General features: G+C 74.2%; 6 protein-coding genes across 6 annotated transcripts; 3 read left to right on the top strand and 3 right to left on the bottom strand.

The window, feature by feature from the left end:
• Positions 1-1,562: 1,562 nt before the first annotated feature.
• AURANDRAFT_2684 (hypothetical protein) lies at positions 1,563-2,882 on the bottom strand (the record flags this gene model as incomplete). Its single annotated transcript, XM_009035880.1, has 2 exons — positions 1,563-1,950; positions 2,068-2,882. Coding segments are annotated over 2 exons (1,203 nt in total), but the record flags the coding sequence as incomplete, so codon positions are not given.
• Positions 2,883-3,570: 688 nt separating this feature from the next.
• AURANDRAFT_16307 (hypothetical protein) lies at positions 3,571-4,175 on the bottom strand (the record flags this gene model as incomplete). The annotated part of the gene is made up of 3 exons (XM_009036213.1): positions 3,571-3,767; positions 3,792-3,793; positions 3,937-4,175. Coding segments are annotated over 3 exons (438 nt in total), but the record flags the coding sequence as incomplete, so codon positions are not given.
• Positions 4,176-8,012: 3,837 nt separating this feature from the next.
• AURANDRAFT_22417 (hypothetical protein) lies at positions 8,013-8,630 on the top strand (the record flags this gene model as incomplete). Its single annotated transcript, XM_009036200.1, has 1 exon — positions 8,013-8,630. A coding segment is annotated over one exon (618 nt), but the record flags the coding sequence as incomplete, so codon positions are not given.
• Positions 8,631-16,678: 8,048 nt separating this feature from the next.
• AURANDRAFT_14460 (hypothetical protein) lies at positions 16,679-17,275 on the top strand (the record flags this gene model as incomplete). The annotated part of the gene is made up of 1 exon (XM_009036201.1): positions 16,679-17,275. A coding segment is annotated over one exon (597 nt), but the record flags the coding sequence as incomplete, so codon positions are not given.
• A 4,860-nt stretch (positions 17,276-22,135) lies between these two features.
• On the top strand, positions 22,136-22,480 carry AURANDRAFT_22657 (hypothetical protein; the record flags this gene model as incomplete). The annotated part of the gene is made up of 1 exon (XM_009036202.1): positions 22,136-22,480. The coding sequence occupies one exon, from the start codon at positions 22,136-22,138 to the stop codon at positions 22,478-22,480; it is 345 nt and encodes a 114-aa protein (XP_009034450.1).
• Positions 22,481-22,682: 202 nt separating this feature from the next.
• AURANDRAFT_52760 (hypothetical protein) lies at positions 22,683-24,298 on the bottom strand (the record flags this gene model as incomplete). The annotated part of the gene is made up of 2 exons (XM_009036212.1): positions 22,683-24,070; positions 24,244-24,298. One exon carries the CDS (start codon positions 24,061-24,063, stop codon positions 22,789-22,791), a length of 1,275 nt encoding a protein of 424 aa, XP_009034460.1.
• Between the last annotated feature and the right edge of the window lie 2,710 nt (positions 24,299-27,008).

Below are 27,008 nucleotides of genomic sequence, written 5' to 3' on the forward strand. Positions count from 1 at the left end.
GGACGTCCGGAGCGCCGTCACGGTAACGGAGGTGAGTGCCGAGAACTCGAGCGGCGCAGATAGCGGCCACTGATGTCCACCCGGCACGCGCGCCGGACGTCTAGTTCGGCGGTGCGAAGACTTCGGCGTACGCTTCGGCCCCCACGGCCGAAGCCGATACAGTTCCGTGATCCTGCACACTCGGAGCCCGACTCGTGAGATGCGCGCCCACGACTCGCCGCGGCCCTCCCACCCCAATCCTCTCCCCTTCACACGCCGCCCACGCGCGCCTACGCACTCACACCACGCACGCACAGGTATAAAATCATGTACAAGCTTCTCGCCCTCTTCGGTACCGCCTCGGCCGCCGCCGCCGCCGCCCCGGCTCCCTCGCCGCTCGCCATCGTGATCGACCCCGCCATGGAGGTCTTCGCCAAGGGCGTCGACGCCCTCACCGAGGTCTCCGGGTGGGTGCTCGCCGTGCCCCAGAGCCTCGCGGACGCCGCGGTCTGGTGGATCGACCTGAACCTCGGCATGCCCGCGCTCATCCGCGACGTGCTCACCGGCGACTCCGTACGCGCCCGCGTCCCACGCCCTTCTCGACCCTCCGAACCCCGCCTCCCCGGGACGTCGGCCTCGAACGCCTCTCCCCCTCGCGCGCCGCGAGATTCGAGAGCGGCGTGTTCTGTTCTTCAACTCGGGGCGCGGTCCTCGAACGCGCGCGACTCGTGTTCGCACCCCTCACCTTCGCGGCCCCTCGTAGGCGACCCTCGACAAGCTCGTCGACCTCAGCGTCAACATCAGCGGCATCGTCTTCGTCGTCTACGTCGCGCTCTGCGCGATCAACCTCTTCCTCTCGACCGCCGAGAGCATCCGCGACTACCACAAGGGCTTCCTCACGCTCCCGAAGGCCGACTCCGTCCTCGGCGTCAAGATCCCCAAGGAGATCGCCGACATGCTCAACGCGGTCCGCGGCCCCGTCCAGAGCATGCTCCTCGACCCCGTGAAGAAGTGGAAGCACAAGACGATCGTGCCCCTCGAGGGCGGCGACGGCTCCTCGCTCGGCGGCACCATCGCGACGGTCACGTCCGCGACGGCGGCCTGCCTCCTCCTCTCCGCGGCCCCGGCCGTCCTCGACCTCGCGCGCGGCGGCGCCAACAAGGGCAGCGCCGAGGCGCTCGCCTGGACGCTCGGCACCGCGCTCGGCCTCAAGTACGTCGCGGCCCGCGCCTAGACGGCGCGCGCGGGCGACGAGCTCAGCAACCGCGCCGTCATGACGCGCTCCGGCGAGCCCGACACCTCCCCCCAAGCGCGCGCGATCTCGCGCGCGGCCCGGCGCCCGGCCAACGGCCCCGCGCCGGAGCAATTCCCCCCTAGCTAGGATGTCATAACGGCCCTCTCGTGTTGCCCGCCAGTTACATGACGCCGCAGCGGCCCGGCGCCGGCGCGGGCGCCGGCGGCGGCGCCGCGGGCTCCGCGAGCTTCGCGGGCTCCGCGAGTTTCGCGCGGAGGTTCTCGTAGGGCGCGTCGACGGACTGCTTCACGAGCGCGCGCGCCGCGGGCGTCCAGTCGGCCGCGCCCCAGGGCCGCGCCTTGGCCATGACGACGAGGTGGCGCGCGTACTTGGCCGAGACGGGCTGCGCGCACGCGGCGACGAAGGCCAGCGCCGGGTGCGCGGGGCAGTCGTTCGCGGCGTCGAAGTCCGCCGTCGCCGGGAGGAGGTAGGCGAGGCGCCCGCCGACCTTGAGGCAGCGCGCGGCGATCTCGAGGAGGTCCGCGAGGACGTCGGCGACGGGGTAGGGCCGCGTCGCGGGCACGTGGCCCGCGCGGAGGTGGTCCGGCACGGCCTTGACGTCGTCGCGGGCCGCGCCGGAGCAGCGCGCGCCCGCGCGGATGCCGTAGGGCGGGTCGCTGACGACGCAGTCGAAGGTCCCCGCGAGCGCGGGTTCCCGGAAGGAGTCGAAGAGGCGGCTCGCGTCGAGGCGCAAAATCTCCGGCGGCGCGAGGCCGTACTGGCGGAAGTTCGAGAAGAGCGTCTTCTGGTGGCCGTCCTCCCGCTGCAGCGCGTCCACGGGCAGGCTCGCGGACTTGCGCGGCCGCATGCCGCGCCTTCGCGTCGCGCCGTCGTTCTCGTGCTCGCCCTTGCCCCGGAGCACCTTCCAGTCGATGTCGGACCCGTAGCAGAACCCGCCGAAGAGCGCGCAGGCGACCAGGATGGAGCCCGTGCCCGCGAAGGGGTCCAGCACGAGCGACCCGACGTCGCAGCGCGCGCAGTTGGCCATGACGAGCGCGAGCTCGTTGTCGAGCGCCGTCGGGCCGAGGTAGATGCGCCGCTTGAGGTCGCACTTGTGCACGAGGTCCCGGGCCGCGGAGCACGCGACGACGCGGCCGAAGTAGCACCTCGACGGCGCCGGCCGGGGCCCGCCGCGGTTGACGTCGCCGTAGACCTCGAGGATCCGGAACTGCTCGTCGGCGCCCTTGAGGCGGACGCGGCCCCGGAAGGGGAGCGCGTCCTTGTAGAAGCCCCGCCGCGCCTCCTGCTCCGCGCCGGAGAAGGAGTAGCCGAAGCCCTCGACGTGGACGCACCACGACACGTCGGCGGCGAAGAACGGCGCCGCGCCCTCGGCCGGCGCCGCGGCGACCGCGGCCGCGCACGCCGCGTGGTCGTCTCCCTCGCCCCAGACCTCGAGCGCGTCGCGCACGAGGATCGCCTTGGACACGACCTCCGCGCAGCAGGCCGCGGACGGGAACGCGACGGCGACGTAGGGATCCGCGCCGGCGCCGGCCGCGCCGCCGGCCGGCGCCGCGTAGGCCGCTCTCGGGTCCACGCCGTGCGCCGCGAGGAGCGCGTCGAGCTCGGCGTAGCGGAAGCTCAGGGTGTGCTTCTCGCAGATGAAGCGCAGCAGGAACGTGCGCGAGAAGCCCTCGCGCGTCCGCGGCGCGCCCGCGAGCTCGCGGCGCAGGCCCACGCGCTGCTTGGGCATCGCGGCCCCGGCGCCGCTCAGCTTGCGCTTAATGGTGGTCCCGGCGGCGGCGCGGCGCGCGCGCGGCTGCGGTGCGTCGACGGGGTCGTGCTGCGCGCGCAACGAGCGTCTATAGCCCGGCCTCGGCAATCGCCAATTGCTGAGCCCGAGTGTCCTGCAAGAGGCGTTGCAAGGTGACCGACTCTCGCCCGGGCTCCGAGCCCGACGACGCGCGCCGCGGCGGCGACTTACGGTCCCCGCCGCGCCGGCCGCTCACGGGTTCGGGTTGCCCGGCCCCGCGCGCTCCATCATGGGCACGAACGCGTCGCCGTCGCGCGGCGCCGGCAGCGCGCCGGTGACGACGTAGTCGAGGACCTAGGGGCGCGCGCCGTCGGTCGCGACCCGCGAGACCGGGGGACGCCGCGGCGCCTCGCGTCGACGACCTGCGCCGCGTCCTCGCAGACCGCGAGCGCGCCCGCGTTGACCTAGGGGGGACGCGGACCGCTCCGGCCCGACTTCGACGCGCGCGGACGCGCGCGGATCGATGCGCGTCGCTCGGCGTCGAGCGCTCGGCGAGCGCCCACGACTCGTTCGAACACGAGCCGAACCGGCCTCGAGTCGACCGGAGGTCCGAAGGTCCGGTCGCTTCCGGCGCACGGCCGCCGGCCTCCTTGAGCATGTGGCTCACGCCCGGCGGGTGGAGCGTCACGAGGGCCTTGCCCCGGGCCGTCGCGTAGCCCGCGTCGAAGGCCGCGTTCCACTGGCGGTACTTGTCGCCGAAGCGGACGACGACGACGTCCGCCGCGTCGATGAGCGTCCGCGTGCCTGGCGGGCGCCGGGTGATTCAACGTCTCTTCAACGTGAGCTTTCCGCGCGCGCGCGTTCCAAGAAACACATCCACGCGTCGAGAGCGCTCCGAGAGATGATCGCTCGTCCGAGGATCGGCCGAAACGAGCGGACGACGGTCGAGCTCGGCGCCTCTGACGTCGGGAACGTCGCGCGCGCTTGCCGCCCCGTCCGCGCGCGGATGAGGTTGAGCCGCGCGCCCTTGCCGTCGTAGTTGGGCCGCGAGGCCTCGTCGCCGAGGATGACGGCGCCGCAGTCGTCGCTGTCCTCGTGGGACGTGATGGGCGCCGCGAGCTCGACGGGCAGCTCGCGGTCCGCGACGCCGGCGGCGATGACCTCGCGCCAGTCGCTGTGGATCTCGCCGCTGAGGTAGACCTGCCAGGTCCTGGCGGGCGTGTAGGCCGCGAAGGACCGGGCCGCCGCCGGCCGCGCCACGCGGCGGAGCGCGGAGAGCATACTATGACGCGAGAGCCAACCTTCAGTCTCCGGAAGTCGGGCTTCAAGAAGCCTTCAAGCTACATACATGCATAAGGTGCAAGTGTCGTGCGCTGCAGGACCGGAGTCCTCGCGCGTCCTTGGTGCGCTGCAGGACCGGAGTCCTCGCGCGTGGATTGGCGCGCTGCGGGAGCGTCGCGTTTCCGTCGGTCGCGGCGAGGGTCGGGCGCGCGCGCGCGTCACTCCGTCGCGCCGTCGGCCGCGGCGGCGCCGTCGCCGCGCGCGTCGTCCTCGGCGAGCATGTCGAGCCGCGCGCGGAGGCGCTCGACCTCCGCGTCGTCGTCGTCGTCGCTGTCGTCGTCGGGCGGGAACCGGTCGTCGGGGTCGCTGTCGTCGCCGTCGTCGCGGCCGAGCGCGCCCGCGGCGAGGAGGAGCGCCTCGAGGTCGTCGAGGCGGTCGTCGTCGGCGTCGGCGGCGTCGAGGAACGTCTCGAGCACGCGGCGGGGCACGCGGACGCCGCGCATGGCCTGGCGGAGCACGGCGCCGCGGAGCGCCGCGTCCGGCGGCCTGTGTGGATTCCAAATCTTCAACCCGACTTCAATGTGAGCGTAATCGAACGGTTCGGACCAGACTCTTTCGCTGTGCTTCGAGAACTCGACGAGAGCAATCGATCCGTCCAAAAATCAGCCGAATCGACGTCGATTTGGCCGAGATAGAGAGTTCTGAAGTTTGGTTGGGACACCCCAAACCAGTGGTTGGAATCCACACTGCCGGCGGCGGCGCCTCCGCGCCGTCGTCGCCGCTGTCGTCGTCGCGGCCGGGGTCGCCGCCGTCGTCCGCGTACCACGCGACGCCCGGCGGCGGCCGCGCGTAGTCGTCGGGCCCGCGCCGCGCGGGCGCCTCGAAGCCTGGCGCGCGCGGGGGGGGGGCGCGCGTCCCGCCGGCGCGCGCGCGCGCGCGCGGCCGGGGACGCCGGGCGCGCGACCCGCGCAGGACACGTAGAGCTCGACGCGCCGGTTCGCGGAGCCCGCGGGGTCCCCGAAGGCCCAGACGAGGGGCCGCGCGTTCGAGAACGACCGCACGCGGAGCCGCGGCGCGCCCACGCCCAGCGCGACGACGGCCGCGCGGACGGACCGCGCGCGCTCGCGCGCGAAGGAGTAGCCCATGGCCCGCGGCGCCTCGAGGCCGCAGTGCGCCTCGATGGACACGGTCATGGACCTGCGGGTCGCCGCGGCGCGGTCGCGGCCGCGCGCGGCCCCGCGCGGCGCCGGGCGGCCGCGGGTGCCGGAGCAGGAGGCCCGCGAAGCGCGCCAGGGGCTCGAGCGAGCTCTCCTCGAGGGCGACCTGCGGCGCGGCGACGTCGCCGCCGGGCCGCGGCACGCGGCGGCGAGGCGCCGCGGCCGCGCCTCGCGGAAGCGGAAGCGGATGTCCGTGCGGAGCTCGAGGATGGAGTCGGCGAGCGAGAACTGCTCGAGCGTCGACACGTCGCGGCGGAGCGCCCCGCGCAGGGACGCGACGAAGCGCAGCGCCTCCGGGCTGCTCAGGTGGCCCGGCACGAACTTGCACACGCGCGACAGCCTAGGAGGGCGCTCGGCTCCGGAACGCGCGCGCGCGCGACACGCGCACATGGCGATGCTCGTCGCGTCCAGGCACGACGCCACGACCTGCAGCATCTCCGGCGACTCGTAGAAGGCGCACATTGGCCACGAAGAACGGATCCCAAGGGCTGCCCCTGGGCCTGACACGCGGGATAAAAAAGCCCCTAGAAGGCACTGCAAGCGAAAAGTAGTTTGACTGCACTATAACGGAACGGCCTGCTCAAAGAGGGCACACGAGTTTTTCATAACTCTCGTCAGTTCGAGGCTCCTTCTCGCGACCGCAGCCGCCGCTCGAGGCATGGAGCCTGAGCCCGCCGTGGCCGGCGGCGCTCGCGACGAAGGCGCGAGCGACGCCACGCAGCCGGAGCAGGCAGCAGCGCAGGACCGCCACCGACGCATGCAGGCCATGCATGGGCGGCTGGGCGGTTCGATCAAGGGATCGATCGGGCAGAACCGCTTCCTGGTGCGCGCCGCTCGACGCCGACCGCGCGCCCGCGACCGCGCGCCGCAGGTGCGGGCGCGCGGCAAGGAGGCTCGGTGCCGCTACAAGCCGTGCGGCCGCCCGGGCAAGGTCATCGAGGAGGACGAGGTCCGCGTCGCTCTCCTGCGGCCGACGTCCGCGGCGCCGGCGCTCCCGCGCGGGAGCGACGCCGCCGCGGCCGGGGACGGGGAGCCCCCCTCGGCGCACGGCAAGCCCAAGTGGCACCACGCCGATTGCTTCTTCCTCGCCCTGCGGACCCTCGCTCGGCGGAGCAAGACCGTCGAGGGCCGCGCGGATTCCACATCTTCAACCCGACTTCAATGTGCGCGCGTGCGACCGTTTCGACGCGAGCTCTTCTGCCGCGCTTCGAGAACTCGACGAGAGCCATCGATTCGTCCAAAAATCAGCCGAATCGACGTCGATGCGACCGTGCTCGAGAATTTCAAAGTTTGGCGGGGACCCCCCGAACCGGCGGTTGGAAACAACACAGGTCGAGGGGCCCGAGGACCTCGAGGACCTCGAGAGCCTCGCGCCGGAACTCCGCGCCCGCGTCCTGAGGCTCCTCGACGGCCACCTCGACTGGCTCCGCCGGCGGGCCGCGGGCGCGTTCCCGCCGGGGCCCGCGCCGCGGGGCGGGCGAGCGCCCGGGGGCGCCGCGCGGCGGGCCGTCGACGCGCTCGACCTCGCCGGCGCGCCCGTCGCGGCCTTCGCCCGCCTCCTCTCGCCGACGCGCCCCTCGGGCGACCTCCGCGCGCCGCCGCCCCCCGCGGGCCGCGCCGACGGCGACGGCGGCTCGCCGGCGGGGGACGCCGGCTCGCCGGCGCGGTCCTGGTCGAGCGGCGAGGACGCCGACGTCGCCGCGGCCATCGCGCTGTCGGGCATGGTCGACCGCCCGGGGGAACGCCCGGACCCGAACCTCTACCGGACCCTGTCGGACCACTCGCTCGCCGCCGAGGCCCCGGGCCCGCGGGCCGCGCCCGGCCCCGCCGCGCGGGCCGCCGCCGGGGGCCTCGAGCGCCCGCCGAGCGACCACTCGCTCGATCTCCTCGCGGTCCCGGGCCTCGCCGCGGACCGGCGGAGCCGCTCCCGGGAGGACCTCGCCCGGGGCGCCCTCTACCTGCCGCGGTCGCCCGTCGCCGCGGCCGCCCCGCTGTTCCGGAGCCGGAGCGACGAGTCGCTCCTCGCGCGACTCTCGCGCTACGACACGCCGCCGCCCGACGACGACGACGACGACGACGACGACGGCCCGGGCTACCCGCTCTGAAGGGCGCCCCGCCCGGGCCGGGCCCGGCCCGGCGCCGCCGATCGCGGACGACCGCCGAACGCGACGCCCGAGGGAGAGACTCCATACCTCCCCCGAACGACTCCGACCTCGAACGACCGCCGACGCACCCGGAGAGACGACCCCCTACCTCCCGAGAGTGACGACGCCTGGCGTCCTGAAGGCAGGCCTCCCGTCCTGCGACGCCGCTCGGCTCGCGGCGCTTTAATTAATTTAATATTGCGCGCACAGTGATGTCTCGGTGCAGTCCTGAGTTCGTCGTTGCTCCATCGGCGCCCGCCGCCTTGTCGCGCCTCCGGTCGACGCCCTCGACGCCGCCGCGAAGGCTCTCTCGCCGCCGCGCACGCTCGTCGCACATCCGCCGCGCGCGCCCGTTCGACGCCGCGCGCCGCCGCATGGCCTCGGGTTCGCCGGTGGCCGTCAACGAGATGGCCTGGAACGACCTGCCGCCCCTGGACCTGACGACGGTCAAGGCGTCCGAGGTCGTCGCCGGCGCGGAGATCGGCCGCGGCGAGTTCGCGGCCGTCTTCGTCGGGACGCTCCGCGGCGCGACCGTCGCCGTGAAGAAGCAGGTCGCGCCGGCGGAGGACGACGTCGACGACGCGGCGCAGGTCGCGGTGGCCCTCGCGCGCGAGCTCCGCGTGCTCGCGGCCTGCGACCACGCCCACGTGCTCCGCTACGTCGGCGCGTGCGCGGACCCGGACCGCCCCGTCGGCGACGGCGGCGTCGGCCCCGGCGCGGGCGTCTGGACGGTCACGGAGTACGCGGAAAGGGGCGACCTGCTCCGGCTCCTCGAGGACGCCGCCGTCGACCTGGACTGGGGCCTCCGGCTCCGCGTCGCCAAGGAGCTCGCGAGCGCGCTCGCGTACCTCCACGGCCGCGAGCTCCTGCACCGCGACGTCAAGGCCGCGAACGTCTTCCTCGACGGCGACTACCGAGTCAAGCTCGGCGACTTCGGCATGGCGACGGCCTGCGGCGACGGCGGCCGCGCGTCCACGCTCTGCGGCACGGAGGCCTACATGGCGCCGGAGCTGCTCCTCGACGGCGGCGAGGGCTACGGCGCCGCCGTCGACGTCTTCGCCTTTGGGTGCGTGCTCGCGGAGCTCGGCCTCCGGGCCGCGGCCGCGGCCGCGCTCCCGCGGTCGCCGCGGGACCTCTTCGCGCTCGACGACGACGACCTCCGGTCGCGGCTCGGCGCGCGCGGCGCGCCGGGGTCCTACGTCGAGCTCGCGGCCCAGTGCCTCGGCTACGAGGACCACGAGCGGCCGGCCGCGGACGACGCCGAGGCCTGGCTCGAGGACCTCGTCGCGGAGCACGGCGCCGCGCCGGTGCTGCCGCCGCCGCCGCCGGCCGCCGCCGCCGCGCCCGCGGCCGCGTCGCCCGCGGCGCCGCCGCGCGCCGCGGCCGCGACGCCGTCGCCCGTCGCCGCCGTCGCGACGCCGTCGCCGGGCGCGGCGACGCCGAGCACGGTCGACGGCGCCGCGGCCGGCGCCTACACGCCGGGCCGCGCGCTCGCCGCGTGCACGCCGTCGAGCACGGTCAACGGCGACGAGGCCGGCGCCTACGTGGCCGCGCCCGCGGCCGCGCGCGCGCGCGCGCTCGACTCGCCGGACCGGCCCGCGGCGCTCGAGAGCCGCCGCGTCGACGCGCTCCGCGACCTGGGCCTCGACACGGACCGCGCGGCGGGCTTCCTCCAGGTGCGGCGGACCGGCGCCTTCGGGCGCGCGGTCTACGCGCGCCGCTGGGTCGTGCTCCGGGGCGCCGCGCTCGCGTGGTACGCGTCGCCGGACGCCGCCGCGCCCGAGGGCTCCGTCGACGTGTCCGCGGCGACGGAGCTCGCGGCGTCCGGCGCGGCGCCCGCGCGCTTCTCGCTCGCGGACCGGCGGCCCGGCGGCGCGCGCGCGCCGCTCTTCGCCGCCGAGGCGCCCGACGCGGCGGCCCGCGACGTCTGGCTCGCGGCGGTGCCGAATTCAAATCTTCAACCCGACTTCAATGTGAGCGTTATTGAACGGATTGCGCCGGACTCTTCGGCTGGGCTTCGAGGACTCGATGAGAGCAATCGATTCGTCCAAAAATCAGCCGAATCGACTTCGATGTGACCGAGCTAGAGAATTCTCAAGTTTGGTCGGGACCACCCAAACCAGCGGTTGAATTCGGCACAGGCTCGCGGCGGTCCAGGCCGCCGTCGACGCCGCGGCCGCCGAGGGCGCCGCCGCGCGCGGCGGGCCGGAGGCGCGCCGCGGTGTGCCGGGCGGCGGCGCGTCCGTCGCCGACTGGCTCGCGGCGCTGAACCTGCCCTACGCGGACGCCTTCGCCGCCGCGGGCTACGACGACCTCGACCTGCTCCTCGACGTCGGCCTCGACGACGGCGACCTCGACGCCATCGGCGTCGACCACGCGCTCCACCGCCGCGCGCTCGCCGCGGCCGCGGCCGCGCGCGCCTTCGCGCCGCGCCTCGCCGCCGCCGTCGTCGACGGCCGCGCCGCGGGCTCCGCGGAGCTCTTCGCCGTCGACGCGCGCCGCGGCTTCCGCGTCGCGGCGCTCGACCTCCGCCACGGCGACTTCGCGACGCTCCACGCGACGCTCCGCGCGGCCCTCGACCGCGCGCCGGCGGCCTGCGACGCCAGGGGGCTCCCGAAGCTCCCGCCGCCGCGCCGCGGCGACGCCGCGGCCGACGCGGCGGGGCTCGAGGAGCGCCGCGACGCGCTCGACGCCTACCTCCGGGGCTGCGTCGCCTTCGCCCGGGACAAGCCCGACCTCGAGGGCGCGCTCCTCCGCTTCCTCCGCCTCGCGCGCGACGCGCCGCCCCCGCGGCCCCGCCGCGGCGACCACAAGCTCGTCTGCGGCGCCGTCCTCTCCATCGTCGACGACGTCCCCGCCTGACCCCCGCCCCTCGCTCCCCCCCGCCGGCTAAGCGGCGGCTCCCCTGCGCCTCCGCGACGGCGTTAGCCGCGCGCGTCAGTCGCCCCGCTTCGCCTCGGGCATGTCCCGGTCGTCCCGGCTCCCCCTCCGGTTGTCGACCTGCGCGCGACGCGCGGTCGGCGCGCGCGCGCGCGCGGCGGGTCGAGCGGCCGGCGCGCGTCGATCGGCCGCCGGCCGCCGGGCGGCCGGGGACGGGGACGCGGCGCCGCGCGCGGTGCGCCATCTCGGAGAGCGAGTCGCTGGAGATGTTCTTGCGCGCCTTGAGGGAGAACTCGCTCTCGCCGCCGTAGTAGGCCTGCTTCATCTCCCCCTTGGACTCGTCCGTCTCGCTGATGGCCGGCATGATGGGCTTGCCCGGCGCCGGCGGCATGGCCTCGGACGAACGCGGCGGGACGGGGCCGCCCCGCGTCCGACGGGCGGCGCTCGGGGGTGGTCGCGAGCGCGCCGCCGGCGGCGGCCCCGGCGACGGAACGGCGGCGACGCGGCGGCCGAACGTGGGCGCGCCGGCGACGGGCAAGAACTGTGGCGTCCAAGCACCACGGGCTGCCAGATGCTGCCCCCCGTGTGCGAGAGGATACGGCACCCGGGGCTGCGGTCTGCATGCCGTCTGGGCGCCCGCGCGAAACCCGAAGAAGGCCAGCATGGTCGCTGACCCGCGCCTGAACACGCACACGGGCCGCATCTGCAACCACATGAACGTGGACCACGTCCACACGGTGCTGGCCATGGCGCGCATGGAGTGGCCGGCGGCGCAGCGGGCGAGCCTGACGGAGGTCACGGAGACCGGCGTGGCCATCGTCGCCGCCCGGGGCGGCGAGCGGCGGGAGCTGGCCATCGCCTTCAAGCCGCCGGCGAAGGACATGATGGAGGCGCGGAGCCGCCTGACGGCGCTCCACAGGGCAGCAAAAGGGTGCGAAATTCCCAACTTCAAAGGCTCATATCTCGGCCGTTTTGCACTCGTTTCGGCTGATTTTTGGACGAGCGATCATCTCTCGGGACGGTCTCGCAGCGTGGATGCTTTTGTCGGAACGCGCGCGCGCGGAACACTCGCGTTGAAGCGACGTTGAATCGCCCTTTTGCTGCCCAGGCGCTCCACCACGAGGCCATCAAGCCGACGTTCGCGCCGCGCGGCTCCCGCGCGCGCCGCGCGCGCGGCCGCCGCGGCCGGCCGCCCGACGGCTCCGCGCCGCCGCAGGTCCCTCGCCGCGGTCCAGCTCGCGCTCGTCGCGGGCCTCTTCGTCGCGACCTACTGCCCGGCCGTCGGACCCCTCGCGGGCCTCCGCGCGGCCGCGCGCGCCGCGGCGGGCGGCGAGGCCAACGTCCGGCTCCTCGCCCGGGCCATGGCGGCGGCGCACGCGCTGCTGAGCGCGGCGACGTTCCACTTCACCTACAACGTGCTCCGCCTCCACAAGGACGGCATCATCGGCTGGCAGGTCGTCACCATCCCCCTGGGCATGGCGGCCTTCAAGAAGCTCTGCGAGCTCATGTACGCCAAGGACCTCCTCGGCGAGTCGCCCTACAAGTGCACGTGACGGCCCGGGTCGTAGGGTCCCGGTTCTAAGCACGCTTCTGGCGCACGCGCACGGCAAGGTCCCGAATGTTGCAGCCCCAAATCTCACGATGCTCTCGCAAAGCGGCTCAATTCGCGCGGCCTGAGGCGTCGAGGATGCTCTCGTTTGGCGACTCGGTGCGCGCCAAGTGGGCCGACGAATGGTGCCTCGGGCGCGTCTGCAGCGAGGTCAGCGAGACGCGCGGCTGCTACGAGATATTGTGGGACAACGGCGACCAGAACGCCATCCCCGTGGCCGACGTCCAGCGCTTCGAACAGCGGTTCAAGTGCTGCCACGCGCACCACCCCGACTTCCGCGCGGCGCCGGCGGGCTGGTTCGAGGACTACGAAACCGTCGTCACGGACCACGACGCCGTCGCGAGCGTCGCGTGCGAGACGTGCGGCTCGCTGCCCTGCGCGCGCCTCTGCGGCCGCTGGTTCGAGAACGAGGCCGCCCGGGCCGAGCACGTGCCGACGTGCCGCGGCGACCAGGCGCCGCGCGCGCGCGACGTCGGCGGGCCGCCGCCGAAGCGCGCGCGCGCGGGCCGGGGGACGGACGAGACGCCCGCGGGGCGACCCGCGAAAAAGCGCGCCAGCGGCGGCGCCCCGAGGGGCCGCGGCGCGCCGGCGGCGGCGGGGGTCGAGACGGTGCGGAGCGCGCGGCCCGCGGTCGGCGACGCGGTCGAGGTGGGCTGGGTGGACGAGGCCGATCGGGAGTTTTGGCCCGAGGCCGCCGTCGTGGCGCACGACGCGGGCGGCTTCGTCGTGACCTACGCGGGCACGGACGAGCGCGTGGCGCACGGCCTCGTCTTCGGCGACCTCGGCGAGGGAGAGAAGACGGCGATCCTCCTCGACTTCCTCCGCCACATGGAAGAGGCGGACGTCGCCGGGAGTAGGTGGAGCCGCGACGCCGCGGGACGCTTCACGCCCGACGTGCTCGGCGAGGCCGACCGGCCCTGGCGGCCGCTGGCGGCCGCGGGCCGCGCCGCCGCGCGCGCGCCGGCGGCGTCGTCGTCCGACGACGACGAGGACTACGACGACGCGCGCGGGTCGCGGTCGTCGTCTCCTTTCCGGCCCGCGGCGCCTCCCCGCCGCTCTCCTCCGGCCGCCGTCGTCGACGACGACGACGACGGCCTCGGCGACGGGCGGCGCGTCGTCATCCGCGGGCGCCGGCTCGCGGGGCTCCGGCGGGACAAGCCCCTCTCGATTGCTGCTATCAAGGCGATATCGCGCGTCGTCTTCGACGCCGAGGAGCGCGAGCGCAAGGCCGCCGGCGCGACGGACGAGGAGGCGACGCGCGCCGCGCGCCGCGTGTCGAACAAGGCCGTGCGCTCCGCCAAGGCGCCCCGGCCCTCCCGCGGCGCCGACGCGGCGCTCGAGCGCGCCGTCGCGGAGGCCATCGGCGACGAGGGCGCCGCGAGCCTGCTCCTCGGCGCCGCGGGGCTCCAGGCGATCCTCGACGAGCTCGAGCTGCCGCCGTCGCAGCGGCACAAGCTCATCCGGAGCGGCGGCAAGCCCCGGGGCTGCACGCTGGGGGTGACGTCGAAGCGCGACGGCCAGGGCAGCACAAGAGAGCGAAATTCCCAACTTCAAAGGCTCCGATCTCGGCCATTTTCCACTCGTTTCGGCTGATTTTTGGACGAGCGATCATCTCTCGGAACGGTCTCGAAGCGTGGATGTGTTTTCCGGAACGCGCGCGCGCGGAACACTCACGTTGAAGCGACGTTGAATCACTCTTGTGCTGCCCAGGCGACGGCACGTGCGTCCTCGCGAACGCGACGGACCTCCTCGACAGCCTCCTCCCCCAGGCGCTCAACGCCTACTTCCGCGCCCGGGCGCCCCGGGAGGCGCGGGACGCGTTCGTGTCGTCGATACAGGTGAACCGCTACGACTCGTGGCGCGACAGCGCGACGCCGCACGTCGACCGCAACAACCTCGGCCCGTCGTGGATCATCGCCTTCGGCGAGTTCGAGGGAGGCGAGCTCTGGGTCGAGGGCGACGAGCTCGACGCCGCGGACGCGTTCCAGTCCTTCGACGGCCGCGACTACCACGCGACGCTCCCGTTCTCGGGCGGCCCGCGCTACTCGCTCGTCTTCTACTGCGTCGCGAGCCACGCGAGGCTCGGCAAGAGCGACCGCGACGCCGCGGAGCTCCTCGGCTTCCGCCTCCCGCCGCCCGGCGCGGCCCCGCCCCCCCGCCGCGAGGCGACGCGCGGCAGGGGCCTCGACGCCGCGACGCGCGAGTTCGACGCGGCCGCGCGCGCGCACGACGACTACCCCCACGCGCCGCCCGCCGCCGCGGCGCACCCCTTCGGCTAGGCGCGCCCGCTGTTGTTATCCCCCTACAGCTTGTAGCCGGCTTGGTTGAGTATGTCCTTGAGCGCGTCCCGCGCGAGCTTGAGCTCGTTCTTCGAGTAGCCCATGTACTTGGCGACCTGGTCCTTGCCGCCGGACGGGTTGTACTCGCCGAAGGAGGCCGTGTAGGCGTACTCCTGCGCCGACGTCGCGTGCTGGACGAAGGCCTCCGTCGCCGCGGTCCACCGGTCGATGTCGTCGACGTCGCCGCCGAGGAGCACGGCCTTGAAGGACCGCTCGATCTTGAAGAGGGGCGCGTCCGTGGACTTGAGGCCCAGCACCGCGGGCACCTTGTTCGCGTCCATGTCGCACTCGTCCTTGAGCGTGACTTGGCCCGTCGGGCACGACTTGATCGTCTCCTTGTCCCAGTTGTTCAGCAGGTAGTCGATGCCGTCGAAGCCCTTCTTGAGCTTGGCCGCGGGCGCGAGGTCCGCCGCCCAGGACGGCGCCGGAGCGAGCGCCGGCGCCGCCGCGGCGGCGGCGCCGCCGAACAGCGCGCGGCGCCGCACGGGCGCCAGCGCCGACGCGACGGCGACGACCAGCGCGGCGAGCGCGCGGCGCGGCATCGACGCGACGGAGGCGACGACGCGAGCAGTGGGTACGAGTCGCGGACCTACGCGGCGGCGGCGTGCGGGCAACCCGGCGCACACACCGAGTCAGTCTGCCAGATTGAGGACCCCAGTGAGGCAACGCGGGATGTTGGACTAGTCATTGAAGGGAAAGGCCTAGGGAAAGTTGAGGATCGAGGAGGCCCAGGCCGAGGAATGTCCGGGCACGCGGCCGTCTTAAGCCGCGCCGCCCCACTAGAGGAGCGGCATCTCCGGGCTCTGGGCGCCGCAGTGGCGCGGGTCCGGGTAACGCGGGTTGACGCGCGCGCGGACCTGGCGCCTCGCGTCCCAGCGCGGAGGTCCCGGCGCCGCCGCGCGCGCCGCAGGCCGCCGTCGCGCTGGAGCAGGAGGAGGCTGACCGAGTCGAGGCTCAGCAGCGCGAAACCCACGGCGCCGCGAAAGGCCAACTTTGAGGCATGTTGAGGCCTGAGCACAGACTGGCAAGCTGCGATGCCGAAGTGCTTCTCCTTCGTGGTGGCAGCGCTATCCTGCGCCAGCGCCGTCGCCTTCGCGCCTCGGCCATTTGCGGCGCGAGGGGAAAGCGCGCCATCGCGCCGCTTCTCGACGACCATCGACAAGCCCGCGCGCCCGCCGCGCCTCCTCCTTCGCCGGCCCCGGCCGACGCCACCGGCACGCAGGTCACGACGCCGCGGACGACGGGCGGCGACCCGAAGAACAAGGAGAAATCCGGCGGGGGCAAGGGCAAGCACGAGCTGCTCCTCTTCGACGACCCGGCGCGGCGGCCGCGTCCCCTTCTCACCCACTACGGTCCGGCGGGCGACCTCGGTTTCCCAGGTGAACACGCGCGAGTACGTGAGCCGCGTGTTGTGCACGAAGGTCGCGCTCACGGAGGGCGAGGCCTACGACTGCATGATGCAGGCGCGCGCCGGCGTTCCCCTCCGAGGCTCCCTCGGTGGGGTCTCCTCTCGCTCCTACTCTCTTTCCGACGACCCATCGTCCCCCGAACCCCCTGCGACGCGCCTTCCGGAACGGGCACGCGCGGAACGCTCGAGCTTGAAGCGACGTCGACCGCAGGCACACCAGATGGGCATGGCCGTCGTGGGCGTCTACCAGTTCGAGGTCGCCGAAAATTACTGTTCGCAGATGAAGGAGTCGGGCCTCGTCGCGGCCGTCAAGCCCGTCGGCGACGGCGGCGGGGACGACAAGTAGCGGGGCGGCGCGGTAAGGTCCCTCGCGCGCCTTCCGGGGGAGGGTAGAGAGGGGGCGCGGCGGGATGGGTGAGTGTCGCGCGGAGACGTGGCACGCCACGCATTCCAACTGATCCTCCGCCCCCCGCGTTCTCCTACGGGCGGCTCGGGGCCTCGAGCGGGCCGTCTGCGCCAGTTGTCGGCCGTCGTCGAAACCTGTCCCAGCTCGAGCTCGTGAGGCGTGTTGAGGTCAACAACGGCCCGCTCGCAGTTCAACTGCGTCCAAGTCGCAGCAGCATGCGAAGCTCGACAAGCCGTGCCGCGGCGCTCCTCGTCGTTGCGTCCTGCGGGGCCCTGGCGCCCCCGGTCCGCCCCGGGGCGCCCGCCGGCGCGCTTTGGGCCCGCGTCCCCGGCGCGTCGGCGGCCGAGTACGCCGCGGTCTACGGGCCCCGCGACTGCGCGTCGCCCGCCGGCGACGGCATGGACGAGCGCATCTTCGCCTTGAACGAAGGCCTCGTCGGCGCGACCAAGGGCGCCATCGACGCGCTCTACGAGGGCCGCGACTTCGCGCGCTTCTACGTGCTCGAGACGCTCGCGCGCGTGCCGTATTTCGCCTATCTGTCGGTGATGCACCTGCGCGAGACCTTCGGCGATCGCAGACCGGGCGACTCGGAGCGCATGCGGACGCACTACGCCGAGGCGGACAACGAGCTGCACCACCTGCTGATCATGGAGTCGCTGGGCGGCAACTCGTCGGCCGTGGACCGGACCCTGGCGCAGAGCATGGCGTTCTTCTACTTCTGGTACGTGACGGTCGTCTACTCGTTCTCGGAGCCCGCGGCGTACCACCTGTCCGAGCTCATCGAGGACCACGCGTTCAACACATACGACGACTTCATCAAGGACCACGGGCCCAAGCTCAAGGGGATGCCCGTGCCCGACATCGCGCGCAAGTACTACGAGCGCGACGACCCCTACCTCCGCGACCAGTTCTTGACGGTCAAGGAGACCGACGGCGGATTCACGTCGCGATCGCGGCCGCCGCTCGAGTCGCTCTACGACGTCTTCGTCAACATCCGCGACGACGAGAAGGAGCACTGGAAGACGCTCTGCAACCTGGTCCAGTTCGACGACCTCGGCGGCGACGCGGCGGGCGCGCCGGAGCCCACGCGACCCTGCGTCGTCGTCGGCGACGAGTGCTTCATCGAGGGAGAAGATGAGTGCGCCGCGGAGCCGGTCCTCGTCGCGTCGCGGTGACGCTCGGGCCGCCGGCGAGGAGGGGCGACAATAAACTGTCCAGCTGTCGGGGTATTTCTTTTAGCGTGGGTCCGGGAGCCACAGAGCGACTTTTGTTTCGTGGACGCGCGCCGCGTTCGATCGTGATGACGGCGGCCTTAGCGCGTAGCTCCGCGATTGCGGGCCCAGGTGGCGCAGGCCGCTTGCGCGGGCGTGAGGTTCAGGCTTCCGTCGGGGTGGGGATCGAGCTCGGCGCCGGCGGCAGGCTGGCCCTGCATCCAAGCGCGAATGGAGGCGGCGACGTCGGCGTTGCCGCCCGCGGTCTCCGAGGCGATGGTCTCGAGAATTCCGCGGCCGAGCCGGTCGGTCTCGTGTATGTCGAAGCCGAGTTCTTCCACGAGGAACTGGAGCGCGAGGAGCTGGCCGTTGCCGGCGGCGACCAGGAGAGGCGGTCGGCATCCGAAGAGGACGGCGTCCGTCGCGGTCGCGTCGGCGCCCTTGGCGACGAGCATGCGAGCGAGCTTGACGCGGTTCGTGTAGAGCGCCCAGCCGACCGGGGCTCCGACTTTGACGAGCCGCCGGCTCCGTGGGTCCGTGGCGAGCCACTCCGCGACCTCGAAGTTGCCCTTGCGCGCGGCCCACTCCAAGGCCGTGAAACCGACGCCCGGCGCGCGGGCGGCCGGGTCGGCGGTCCGCTCGCAGAGAACGTCGAGGGCTCCCTTCGCCGCTTCGATGTCGTCGCACGGGCCGCACGCGAGCAAAAACCGGATCCAGGGTTCGCACTCGTCGAGCTTCGAGAAATGGACCATCGCTTCAGTCGCGCCGGCGAGGTTGCTAAAATGCGCGTGGGACATGACTGGCGGGCTCGCAATGAGGACGCCGACGAAGCCCACGCCCGACGCGTCGGAGACCATCTTGACCCCGGGCTCGTCCCCCGCGGCGCGGACCTCCTTGCGCCGGTCGCGGAGGGCTTCGCAGTGCCGCTTGTGCGCCGGCCACGCTTTCTTCTGGCAGTCCACGCTGCAGTAGACGGTGTTCCTACACCGGCCGCATTTTTTGAAGGGCCCCTCGGTGCTGGCGCAGTGGCCGCAGGTATCGAGGCCGCCCACCGCGACTCGCGTCCCCAGGGTCTCGTTGACGTCGTCGATGTTCGTGCGGCCGCCCGCCACCGGCGCGTAGCGAGCCCGCGACTCGTCGCGCGCCGTCGCCGGCGCGGCGACCGCTCGGACGCTCGGCCGGTCCGCCGACGTGCAGGAGTTGCAGCGCTCCATGCCTATCGTGGCCGGGCAGTCGCGGCAGATGAAGACCGAATCGCAGGCGGTGCAGCTCGTGCTAGCGTAGCGACCGCAGCCAAAGCAGACCCGCGGGTGCGCTCGGCGGTCGCGACACATGGCGAGCCACCAGTCGTCGTGGCGGAACGGGCACGCGGAGACGCCAGAGGGCGCGCTCGAGTAACCGAGGCCGCCCGGACAAGCGCAGCCAAAGCCGCCCGTGGCGGCGATGGTCGCAAAGAATTGACAGGGCAGCTCCGCCGGCCCCAGCTTCTCGCCGCGTTTGAACATCTCGGACAAGGCGCGGTCCCAAGGCTCGGCCGCCAGCCGCCACCAGTCGGGCGCGTCGTCTTGCGCCGTGGGCAGTGCGTCGTTCTCGTGGTAGCCGTACCAGGGAATGACCTTGTCGGCCGATGTTTTGTTCTGGAGGAACGCGACGATGGCCATGTTCCGCGAGCCCAGGTCCGGCGGCGGCCGGGCCCGAAAGTCCCCCCGCGCCGGGAGTCGATCCATAAGCGCGCGCATCTCCGACCAGAAGGCCGTGTCACCCCAGGTCGCTTTCTTCGCCAAGGTCGGGCAGCAGGTCCCATGCGCGCGGAAGTGGAGCACCGCGCTCCAGAACAAGCTCGGCTGGCCCATCATGTAGATGAGGGACCCGTCGAGCATCCTAAAATCGTCGACGCACTGCTTCGAAGCGATGATGTGCAACTCCATCGCCAGTGTCGCCGGATCCCAGTATTCGCACATGACCGTGCCACGCGCTCCCTCGGGGTTGTCGTTCGCGTAGTCCGCCTCCGCGAAAGCCTCCCCCGGGGACTCCGGGTCATGCCACCGAATTCTCAACATCGGCGTCCCTTGCCCGCTCATGGCCACCGAGCCCACGTCCTGACGGCCCAACAGCTTCCAGCCCCCATTTGGTCCCGAGGTCGAATCGGCTGTCGACCGCCACTCGACCATGTAGGACCCGCAGGCCGCCGAGCGCGCGTGCCCGAGTCGAGACTTGTTGGAGAGTCGCTGCAGCTTCGCAAGACGTTCGTTGCCTCGCCAGGCCTTGAGGCCAGCCTTCCCTCTAACCTTCTTCGAGCTCTTCCGCGGCATGGCGACGCTGGACTTCCACTCAGACCATCGACTGGAGGGCAGCTCGTACAAGTTGTCGGCGCCATTCACTTCAATCATGATGGGACTTGGCGTACACGCGTCGCCTGGTTCGCTTAAAGGCTTGCACCAGCCTGTGACACTACGCGCGGCCGTTACCCCCCCCCCCCTCTTCTTCCCCGTGGACCTCGACGCCGGCGCCGGCGTTCCACACCATCACCCCTGTCTTGAAGAGCGAGTCGAAGATCGGGTTCTCGTAGAACCGCACCTCGTCCTTTCTCATGTCCTCCATGAGCCGGAGCGCCGCGCGCCACTCGCCCGCGCGCTCCGCCGCGCGGACGACGAGCGTCTGCGTCGCGGCGGACGGCGGCACGAGGCCGCGGCGACGCCGGCCCTCGGCGACGGCCGCGGCGCCCCGCCAGTCGCCCGCGGCGGCGAGCGCCGCGGCGACGGCGTCGGCCGCAGGCTGGCCGACGTCGACGCCGCGGGCCTCCGCGGCGTCGAGGACCGCGCGCGCGTCGCGCGCCGCGTTTCCTCCCCCGAAGCGCGCCGCGAGGACGGCGTCCCGGAACGCCGCGTCGGGGACGGTCTCCGCGGCACCCAGCGCGTCGAGGAGCGCGCGGGGCGCGCGCGCCGCCTCGGCGCAGGCCCGGCCCCGGGGCGCGCCGAGGCCCGGCGCCGCGGCGTCGGCCGCGCGCCGGAGCGCGCGGACGTACCCTCCGACGAGCGCGCCGTCGGCGAGGCCCGCGCGGTGCGCCGCGGCGTACACCCGCGATGCCGCGGCGCCGTCGGCGCCGCGGTCCGCCGCCGCGAGCGCCGCGCGGAAACTCCGCCGGCCCGCGCGTCCTCCGAGCTCGTCCAGGAGCGCGGCCGCGGAACCGGGCCTCGCCGGGGTCGCCGATGCGCACGCGCGGAGCGCCGCGTCCCAGCCGCGCCGCGTCGCGGCGCCGCCGGACCGCCGGAGGACCGCGATCGCCGCGTCGGCGTCCCCCGCGACGGCCGCGGCCGCGGCCGCGGCGTCGTAGGCCGCGGCGCCCGCGAGGCCGCAGTCCTCGCACTCTCCGAGCAGCCCCACCGCGTCGCCGACGCGGCCCCGGGCCGCCAGGCCCTCGAGCAGCGACGCGAAGACGCCGCGCATCGCGTCGACCTCGCGCGTCGAGCTCGCGGCGACGGCCGCGCGGCTCGATTCCGCGGGGGGCAGCGCGCCCGCGCGCCGCGCGTCCGCGAGGAGCGCCCGCGCGAACGCGAGGTCCACGGCGCCGGAGGGCGCGCGGGCCGCCGCGAACGCGGAGTACGCGAACGCGTCGGGCGCGTCGCGCGTCCTCGCCGCCGCGAGGTCCGCGCGCCACCCCTCCCAGACCCCCTTCGCCGCGGCGTCGTCGCCGAGGCCCCGGCAGGCCTGGAGCGCCGCCGTGCGCGCGAGGCCGTCGGGCGCGGCGACGTCGCCGTCGCGCGCGTGGGCCTCGAAGATGGCCAGGAGCCGGGGCCAGTCCTTCGCCTCGCGGCAGACGTACAAGGCGGTCTGGTAGGCGCGCGCGTCGACGCCGACGCTCCGCCGGAGCTCGTCGAGCGCGGCCGCGGCCTTGCGCGGCGCATCGTCGTCGTCGCCGGCCCTCGAAAGCGCGCCGAGCGCGCGGAGGTAGCCGTGGTAGGACCTTTGGTTGGGCCTAGCCCCCTCGCCGGCGACCATGCGCTCGTGGAGCGCCGCGGCCTCGGCGTCGCGCCCGGCGCGCGACAGGGCCTGCATGCACGACGCGTGGTGGACGACGTTGCCGCCGCCGGGCACGGCCGCGAGCGCCGCGAGCGCCGCGTCCGCGTCGCCGACGCGCGCGTGGCCGTCGATCAAGATCCCGTAGGACCGGTCGTTGGGCGCGCAGTGCTCCACGAGCGCCGCCCAGGCCCGCGCCGTGCCGGCGACGTCGCGCGACCGCGCGCGGGCCCGCAGGGCCGCGTTGAACTCGCCCACGCCCACGCAATTTGCCAGGTCCGGCGGCGGCGCCCGACCGGCGCCGAGGGCCGTGCCGCAGCGCGCGCGCGGCCGCGGCGCGACGAGCGGCGTCGTCCGCGGAACGACGCTGAGCGCGACGACGACTAGGCGGCGCAGCGCGGTGATCATGGCGTTAAAATAGGCTGCATATGCGGTCCATTACGCTCTTGTGGTCGAGGCCGACCGTGCAGCGGTGATGCCTCCTAGGAGCACTCAGCAAGCAGCCTCGCTCGCGCGCCGTCGCCTCCGCCGGCTTCGCGTCGCCGCCGTCGTCGCCTCCGCCGGCTTCGCACCGGTCGCAGGAGCGGGTCGCGCCTCGCCGCCGCCCGCCCCCCGCGTCCGTCCCCGCCCGCCGCCGCCGCGGTCCGCCCGCCCGCCGCGATGAAGCTCGTGCGCTTCCTCATGAAGCTGAACAACGAGACGGTGACCATCGAGCTCAAGAACGGGACCGTGGTCCAGGGGACGATCAGCGGCGTCGACATCTCCATGAACACCTTCCTCAAGAACGCGAGCCTCACGCCCAAGGGCAAGAACGGCGTCAAGTACGACACGCTGTCCGTCCGGGGGAGCAACGTGCGCTACTACATCCTCCCCGACTCGCTCAACCTCGACACGCTCCTCATCGACGACACGCCCAAGCAGAAGGTCAAGGCCGCCGGCGCCGCGCGCTCCGTCGGGCGCGGCCGGGGGCGCGGCCGCGGCCGCGGCCGCGGCCGCGGCAGGTGAGCGCGCGCCCGGCGGCGGCGGCGCTGCGCCCGCGGGGCCGCCGGCGCGTGCGCGCCCGGCGGCGCGGCGCGTCGTGGCGCGCGGCCGCGCGCGCGCGCCCGTAAGGGTCCCAAGCTGACCCCAGGGCTAGGAGCGGCGGCGCGTGGCGCCGCGTGCACGTGCTTCCCCGGGCCCCGCGCGGCCGGGCCGGGTCCGAGCTGGAGACTTCTGGAGTCGACGCGTGCGCGCTCGGTCGCCCCGACTTCGAACTTAAGGGGGCGCCTGGGGGTGGGGGGGGTTCGCCGGTGGCTGCGGTGTCGCGCGGCGGCCTACTTCTTGCGGGCGACGAAGAAGTAGGAGGGCGTGAAGAGCTCCTGCTTGCCGCCCTCGACGAGGTCGAGGGCCGTCGCGTTGAGCATGGCGGAGACGTGGGTCGTGCCCTTGGGCGCGATGCGGAGGGTCTCGAGGGCCGTGACCATGGCGTGCGTGCAGTTGCGGCCGAGGTTGGTCATGCGGAAGCCGCTCAGCGTGAACTTGCCGTTGAGCGTGTCGTACCAGGGGATCTCGACGGGGCTGTGGACGTTGCGGTTCGCGTCGTAGTGCTCGAGGACCTCGAAGCCCGCGGCCTCGAGGGCCGCGACGACCTTCTCCGGCGTCGCGAGCGTCGGGAGGCCGTTGCCGATCTCGATGCCCTCCTTGATGGCGACGTGCGTCGGGTTCGCGCCGTCGTAGCCGCGGTCCGGGAGCACGACCCACTCGTAGCCCGCGAAGAGGCCGCCGGGCTTGAGGCAGCGCGCGACCTCGGAGAAGCACCGCGTCTTGTCCGGCGAGTGGCACGTCGCCTCGATCTCGTAGGCGACGTCGAACTTGCCCGTCCAGTCCATGTCGCCGTAGTCGATGCCCTCCCAGAGCTCGCCGTTCGTGAAGCCCGGCAGGTTCTGGAAGTCGCCGCGCGTCGTGTGCGCGATGTCCGCGACGCCCTGCTGCGCGTGGTACTTGTTGCCGACCTTGACCTGGTACTCGTTGATCGTGATGCCCTCGATGGACGCGCCGGAGAAGATGGCCATGTTCCGCATGGGGCCGCCGACGCCGCAGCCGACGTCGAGCGCCTTGACGCCGGGCTTCATGCCCAGGCGGCTGCAGAGGTGGTACTCGGCGCGCTTGATCGACTCGAGGAACGTCTCGCCCTGCCAGCGCGGCGCGAAGTGGAACGACTGGCACCAGCCGTACTCGTAGAAGTCCGTCACGAGGTCGTAGAAGTTGTTGACCATGGTCCGGTAGCCCTCCTGGCGCTTCTTGATGGACTCCGCGGACGTCACGGCGCCCTTCTCGTCCGTGAGGCCGTTCGCGCTGTGCTTGCCCGTCTGGCCCTCGAAGAGCGCCGCGTACTCGTCCATCGAGTTCTCGACCTTCTCGCGCGCGAGCACGCTGTCGCCGTTGCTGAGCATGTTCACACCCGCGGCGAGCTGGCCCTCGAAGGCCGCGCCCGTGCCGCCGGACGCGTCGCGCGTCACGCCCGCGGACTTCTGGTACGCCATGTAGCAGCCCGTCGCGGCGACGACGCCGCCCGCGACGCACGCGGCGACGACGGTCGGGTCCTCCATGGCGGGCCTGCGCGGGCGGCGGGGGCGCGTCGGCGGGCGGGCGCCAGGAGCGGCGCGCGGGGAGGCGGAGATTCGAACGAGCGGGCTCGCTCGCGCGGGCGGCGCCGCGCGGCGGCGCGGCCAGACGAGGGTCGGCGCGGCGGCGACGGGCTGGGGCGGGGCTTGCGCGCGGCAGCGCACCTCGTTAAATTTTCAGACTGACAGAGTATGTGGCCAAACGACGCGTCCTGATCGCCTGTCGACGAGGTGATACTGCCGGGCAGCGTCAGCGCTGCGGCAATTTCCTGTTGTTGCCTTCAATGTGAAGCGCCAGGCTGGCCACACCGCATCTCACGCCGGCGACCGCGGCGCGACGCCTCAAGTGCGGACACCCCCCCGACGCTCGTTGTACCACGATCCATTCCTTGAACCATGCGCACGCCCTCGAAGACGTTCTCGGCGGCGGACGCCGCGCGTCTCGCGAACTTCAAGCCTCGGGAAGCTTCTTCCGGTTCCTTCGTGAGCCCGCGCGCGTGCGCCGCGACGCGCCCCGCGACCTCGCCCTGGTCCGTCGCGGCGCGGGCCGCCGCGGCGTCGCCCGCCGGGGCGGCCCGCGAGGCCGCCGCGCGGCGCGGGAGCCGGCGCGACTCGCCGGAAGCGGCGGAAGCGGCGGAAGCGCTCGCGAGCCCGGCCGCGGCGCGGCGCGCGAGCTCGCCCGGGTATCCGGAGGCGTTCCCCGCGTCGTTCGGCGCCGTCGCGTGCTCGAGCCCGGGATTCGGCGTCGACCTCGTGCCGCGCGAGCCGTGCCTCTACACGCTCGAGCGCTTCGACAAGAGGCGGAAAACGTGGCGCGACGGCGCGCTCCGCCTCGACGACGCGTCGGGCGCGCTCTCGCTCCTCGACGGGTCGCGCGCCGGCACCTTCGCCCTCGGCCGCGCGCTCGTCCAGGTCCTCGACCCGGCGGACGCCGACGCGGCCGCGCCGCCGCCGCCGCGCCGCCCGCGGCGACCCGCGGGCCTCGCGCGGCGACCCGCGGCCGCCGCCGCGCCGCGCCGCGCCGCGGCCGCGCCGCGGCCGCCGCGGCCGACGCGGTGGCCGCGGACGCACTGGGCCGCGGTGGAGCTCGCCTACGAGCCGCCCGGCGAGCTCGTCGGCGCGCCGTCGCCGCGGCGCGCGAAGCGGCCGCGGCGCGACAGCGAGCTGCCGCCGCCGCCGCCGGGCGCGGCCCTCGCGCGGGACGCGCTCGCGCTCTGGCGGTCGCCGCTCCTCGACGGCGCGGGCTCCCCGGGGGGGTTCCTCGGCCCCGGTTAGAGGTGGCGCGCGCCCGTGGGGTCGTACTTGGACCAGGCGTCGCCCGCGCGGACGCCGCGGCGCATCCAGAGCGTCATGACCCACTTCTCGCCCGCGAGCACGGGGCAGCCGCTGTGGACCGTGTGGCCCGTGTCCATGGTCCCCGAGGCCGCGTCGTAGTAGGAGAAGAAGACGGCGTCGAGCGCCCGGGGCTTGACGGATACGCGCGCGTTCGCGAACGTCGTCGCGCCGCCGGCCGCCGGCGCCTCGCAGTAGAGGAGGAGCGTGGCGACGCGGCCGCCGTGGAGGTGGGGCGCGCCGTCGCAGCCGCCGTCGCAGTGGGGCCGGTACTCGTCGGGCAGCGCGGAGCCGCCGCGCTCCGTGCCGTTGTAGTGGATCACGGAGAAGGGCTCCTGGCCCTCGACGTCGAGGCCGAGGCCCGCGAGGCCGTTGGCCATGTCGAAGGCGCGGCGCCAGATGCGCGCGGGGACGTCGTCCGGGTCGCGGAGGTCGGGCACGAGGTGCGCCGCGTACGCGCGGCGGCTCAGCGACTTGGCCGCGGCGTCGCCCTCCTCGTTGACCGTCGCGGGCCGGAGGTGCGGCCGCGTCGCCGCCATGGCGTGCGCGCACTCGTCCGCCGTCGCGAAGCCCTCGAGGAGCGTGACGTTCGCCGCCGGGAGGCCGACGGCGGCGCCGCGCCACAGCGGGACGACGCCGAACGCGTGGCCGTCGGCCGGCGCCCAGGTCGTCCGCGGCGCCGCGCCGAGGTGCGGGCCGGCCGTGGGCCCGTCCGCGGCGCAGGTCCGGTTCCGCAGGTCCTCGCTGAACTTGGACCGCGCGTTCTGCTCCGCCGACGCGGCGCCGACGTAGGCCGCGGCGAGCGGGCCGGCCGCGGCGAGCGCGCACGCGTCCCACGCGTCGGCCGCCCGGCCCGCGGCGAGGACCGCGGCGGCGTCCGCGGCCGGCGGCGGCCCCGCGGCGTCGAAGAGCGCGCAGTTCGCGCCGCAGCGCGCGCGCATGTAGCCCGGGTTCGCCGCGCACTCGCCCAGCGCGGCCCACCGCCCGCAGAGCTCGGGCTCGGCGTCGCGCCACGCCGCCCAGGCGACCGCCGCGTCCTCGAGGCGGTCGGGCGACGCGGCGCAGGCGTCGTCGGCCGGCGCGCCCCAGGCCTCGAGGAGCGCGGCGAGCGCCGCCGGCGCCGCGGCGCCCCGCGGCGGCCGCCCGGGCTCCCGCGGCCGCGCTCCGCACGCGGCCGCGGCCGCGGCCGCGTCCCGGACGGCGTCCGGCCGCGCGGAGGGCCAGCCGCCCGCGGGCGCGACGGGCGCGCCGGGCGCCTCGCCGCCGAGCGCGACGAAGTCCGCGGCCATGGCCTCGCGGAGCCTCGCCTCCTCGACCCAGGCCCGGCGCCACGCGGCGAGCGCGGCCTCGAGCGCGCCGGCCTCGCAGCCGCCGCCGCCGCCGGACGCGCCGCAGTCGCGCTTCGCGCGGCGCAGCGCGAGCCGCAGGCGGTAGGCCGCGTCGTGCTTGACGACGCGCAGCTGGTCGTCGATGACGACGATGTCGTTCGTCGCGCCGACGACCAGGACGGCGTCGCCGGGCCGCGCGTCGTGGGGCAGCTCGCCGAGCCGCTCCTGGGCCGCGAGGCGCCGGACGACGAACTCGTGGCCGCGGAACGA

The sequence above is a fragment of the Aureococcus anophagefferens genome (genome assembly GCF_000186865.1).
Source record: "Aureococcus anophagefferens unplaced genomic scaffold AURANscaffold_4, whole genome shotgun sequence".
In the NCBI taxonomy this organism is placed as follows: domain Eukaryota; class Pelagophyceae; order Pelagomonadales; family Pelagomonadaceae; genus Aureococcus; species Aureococcus anophagefferens.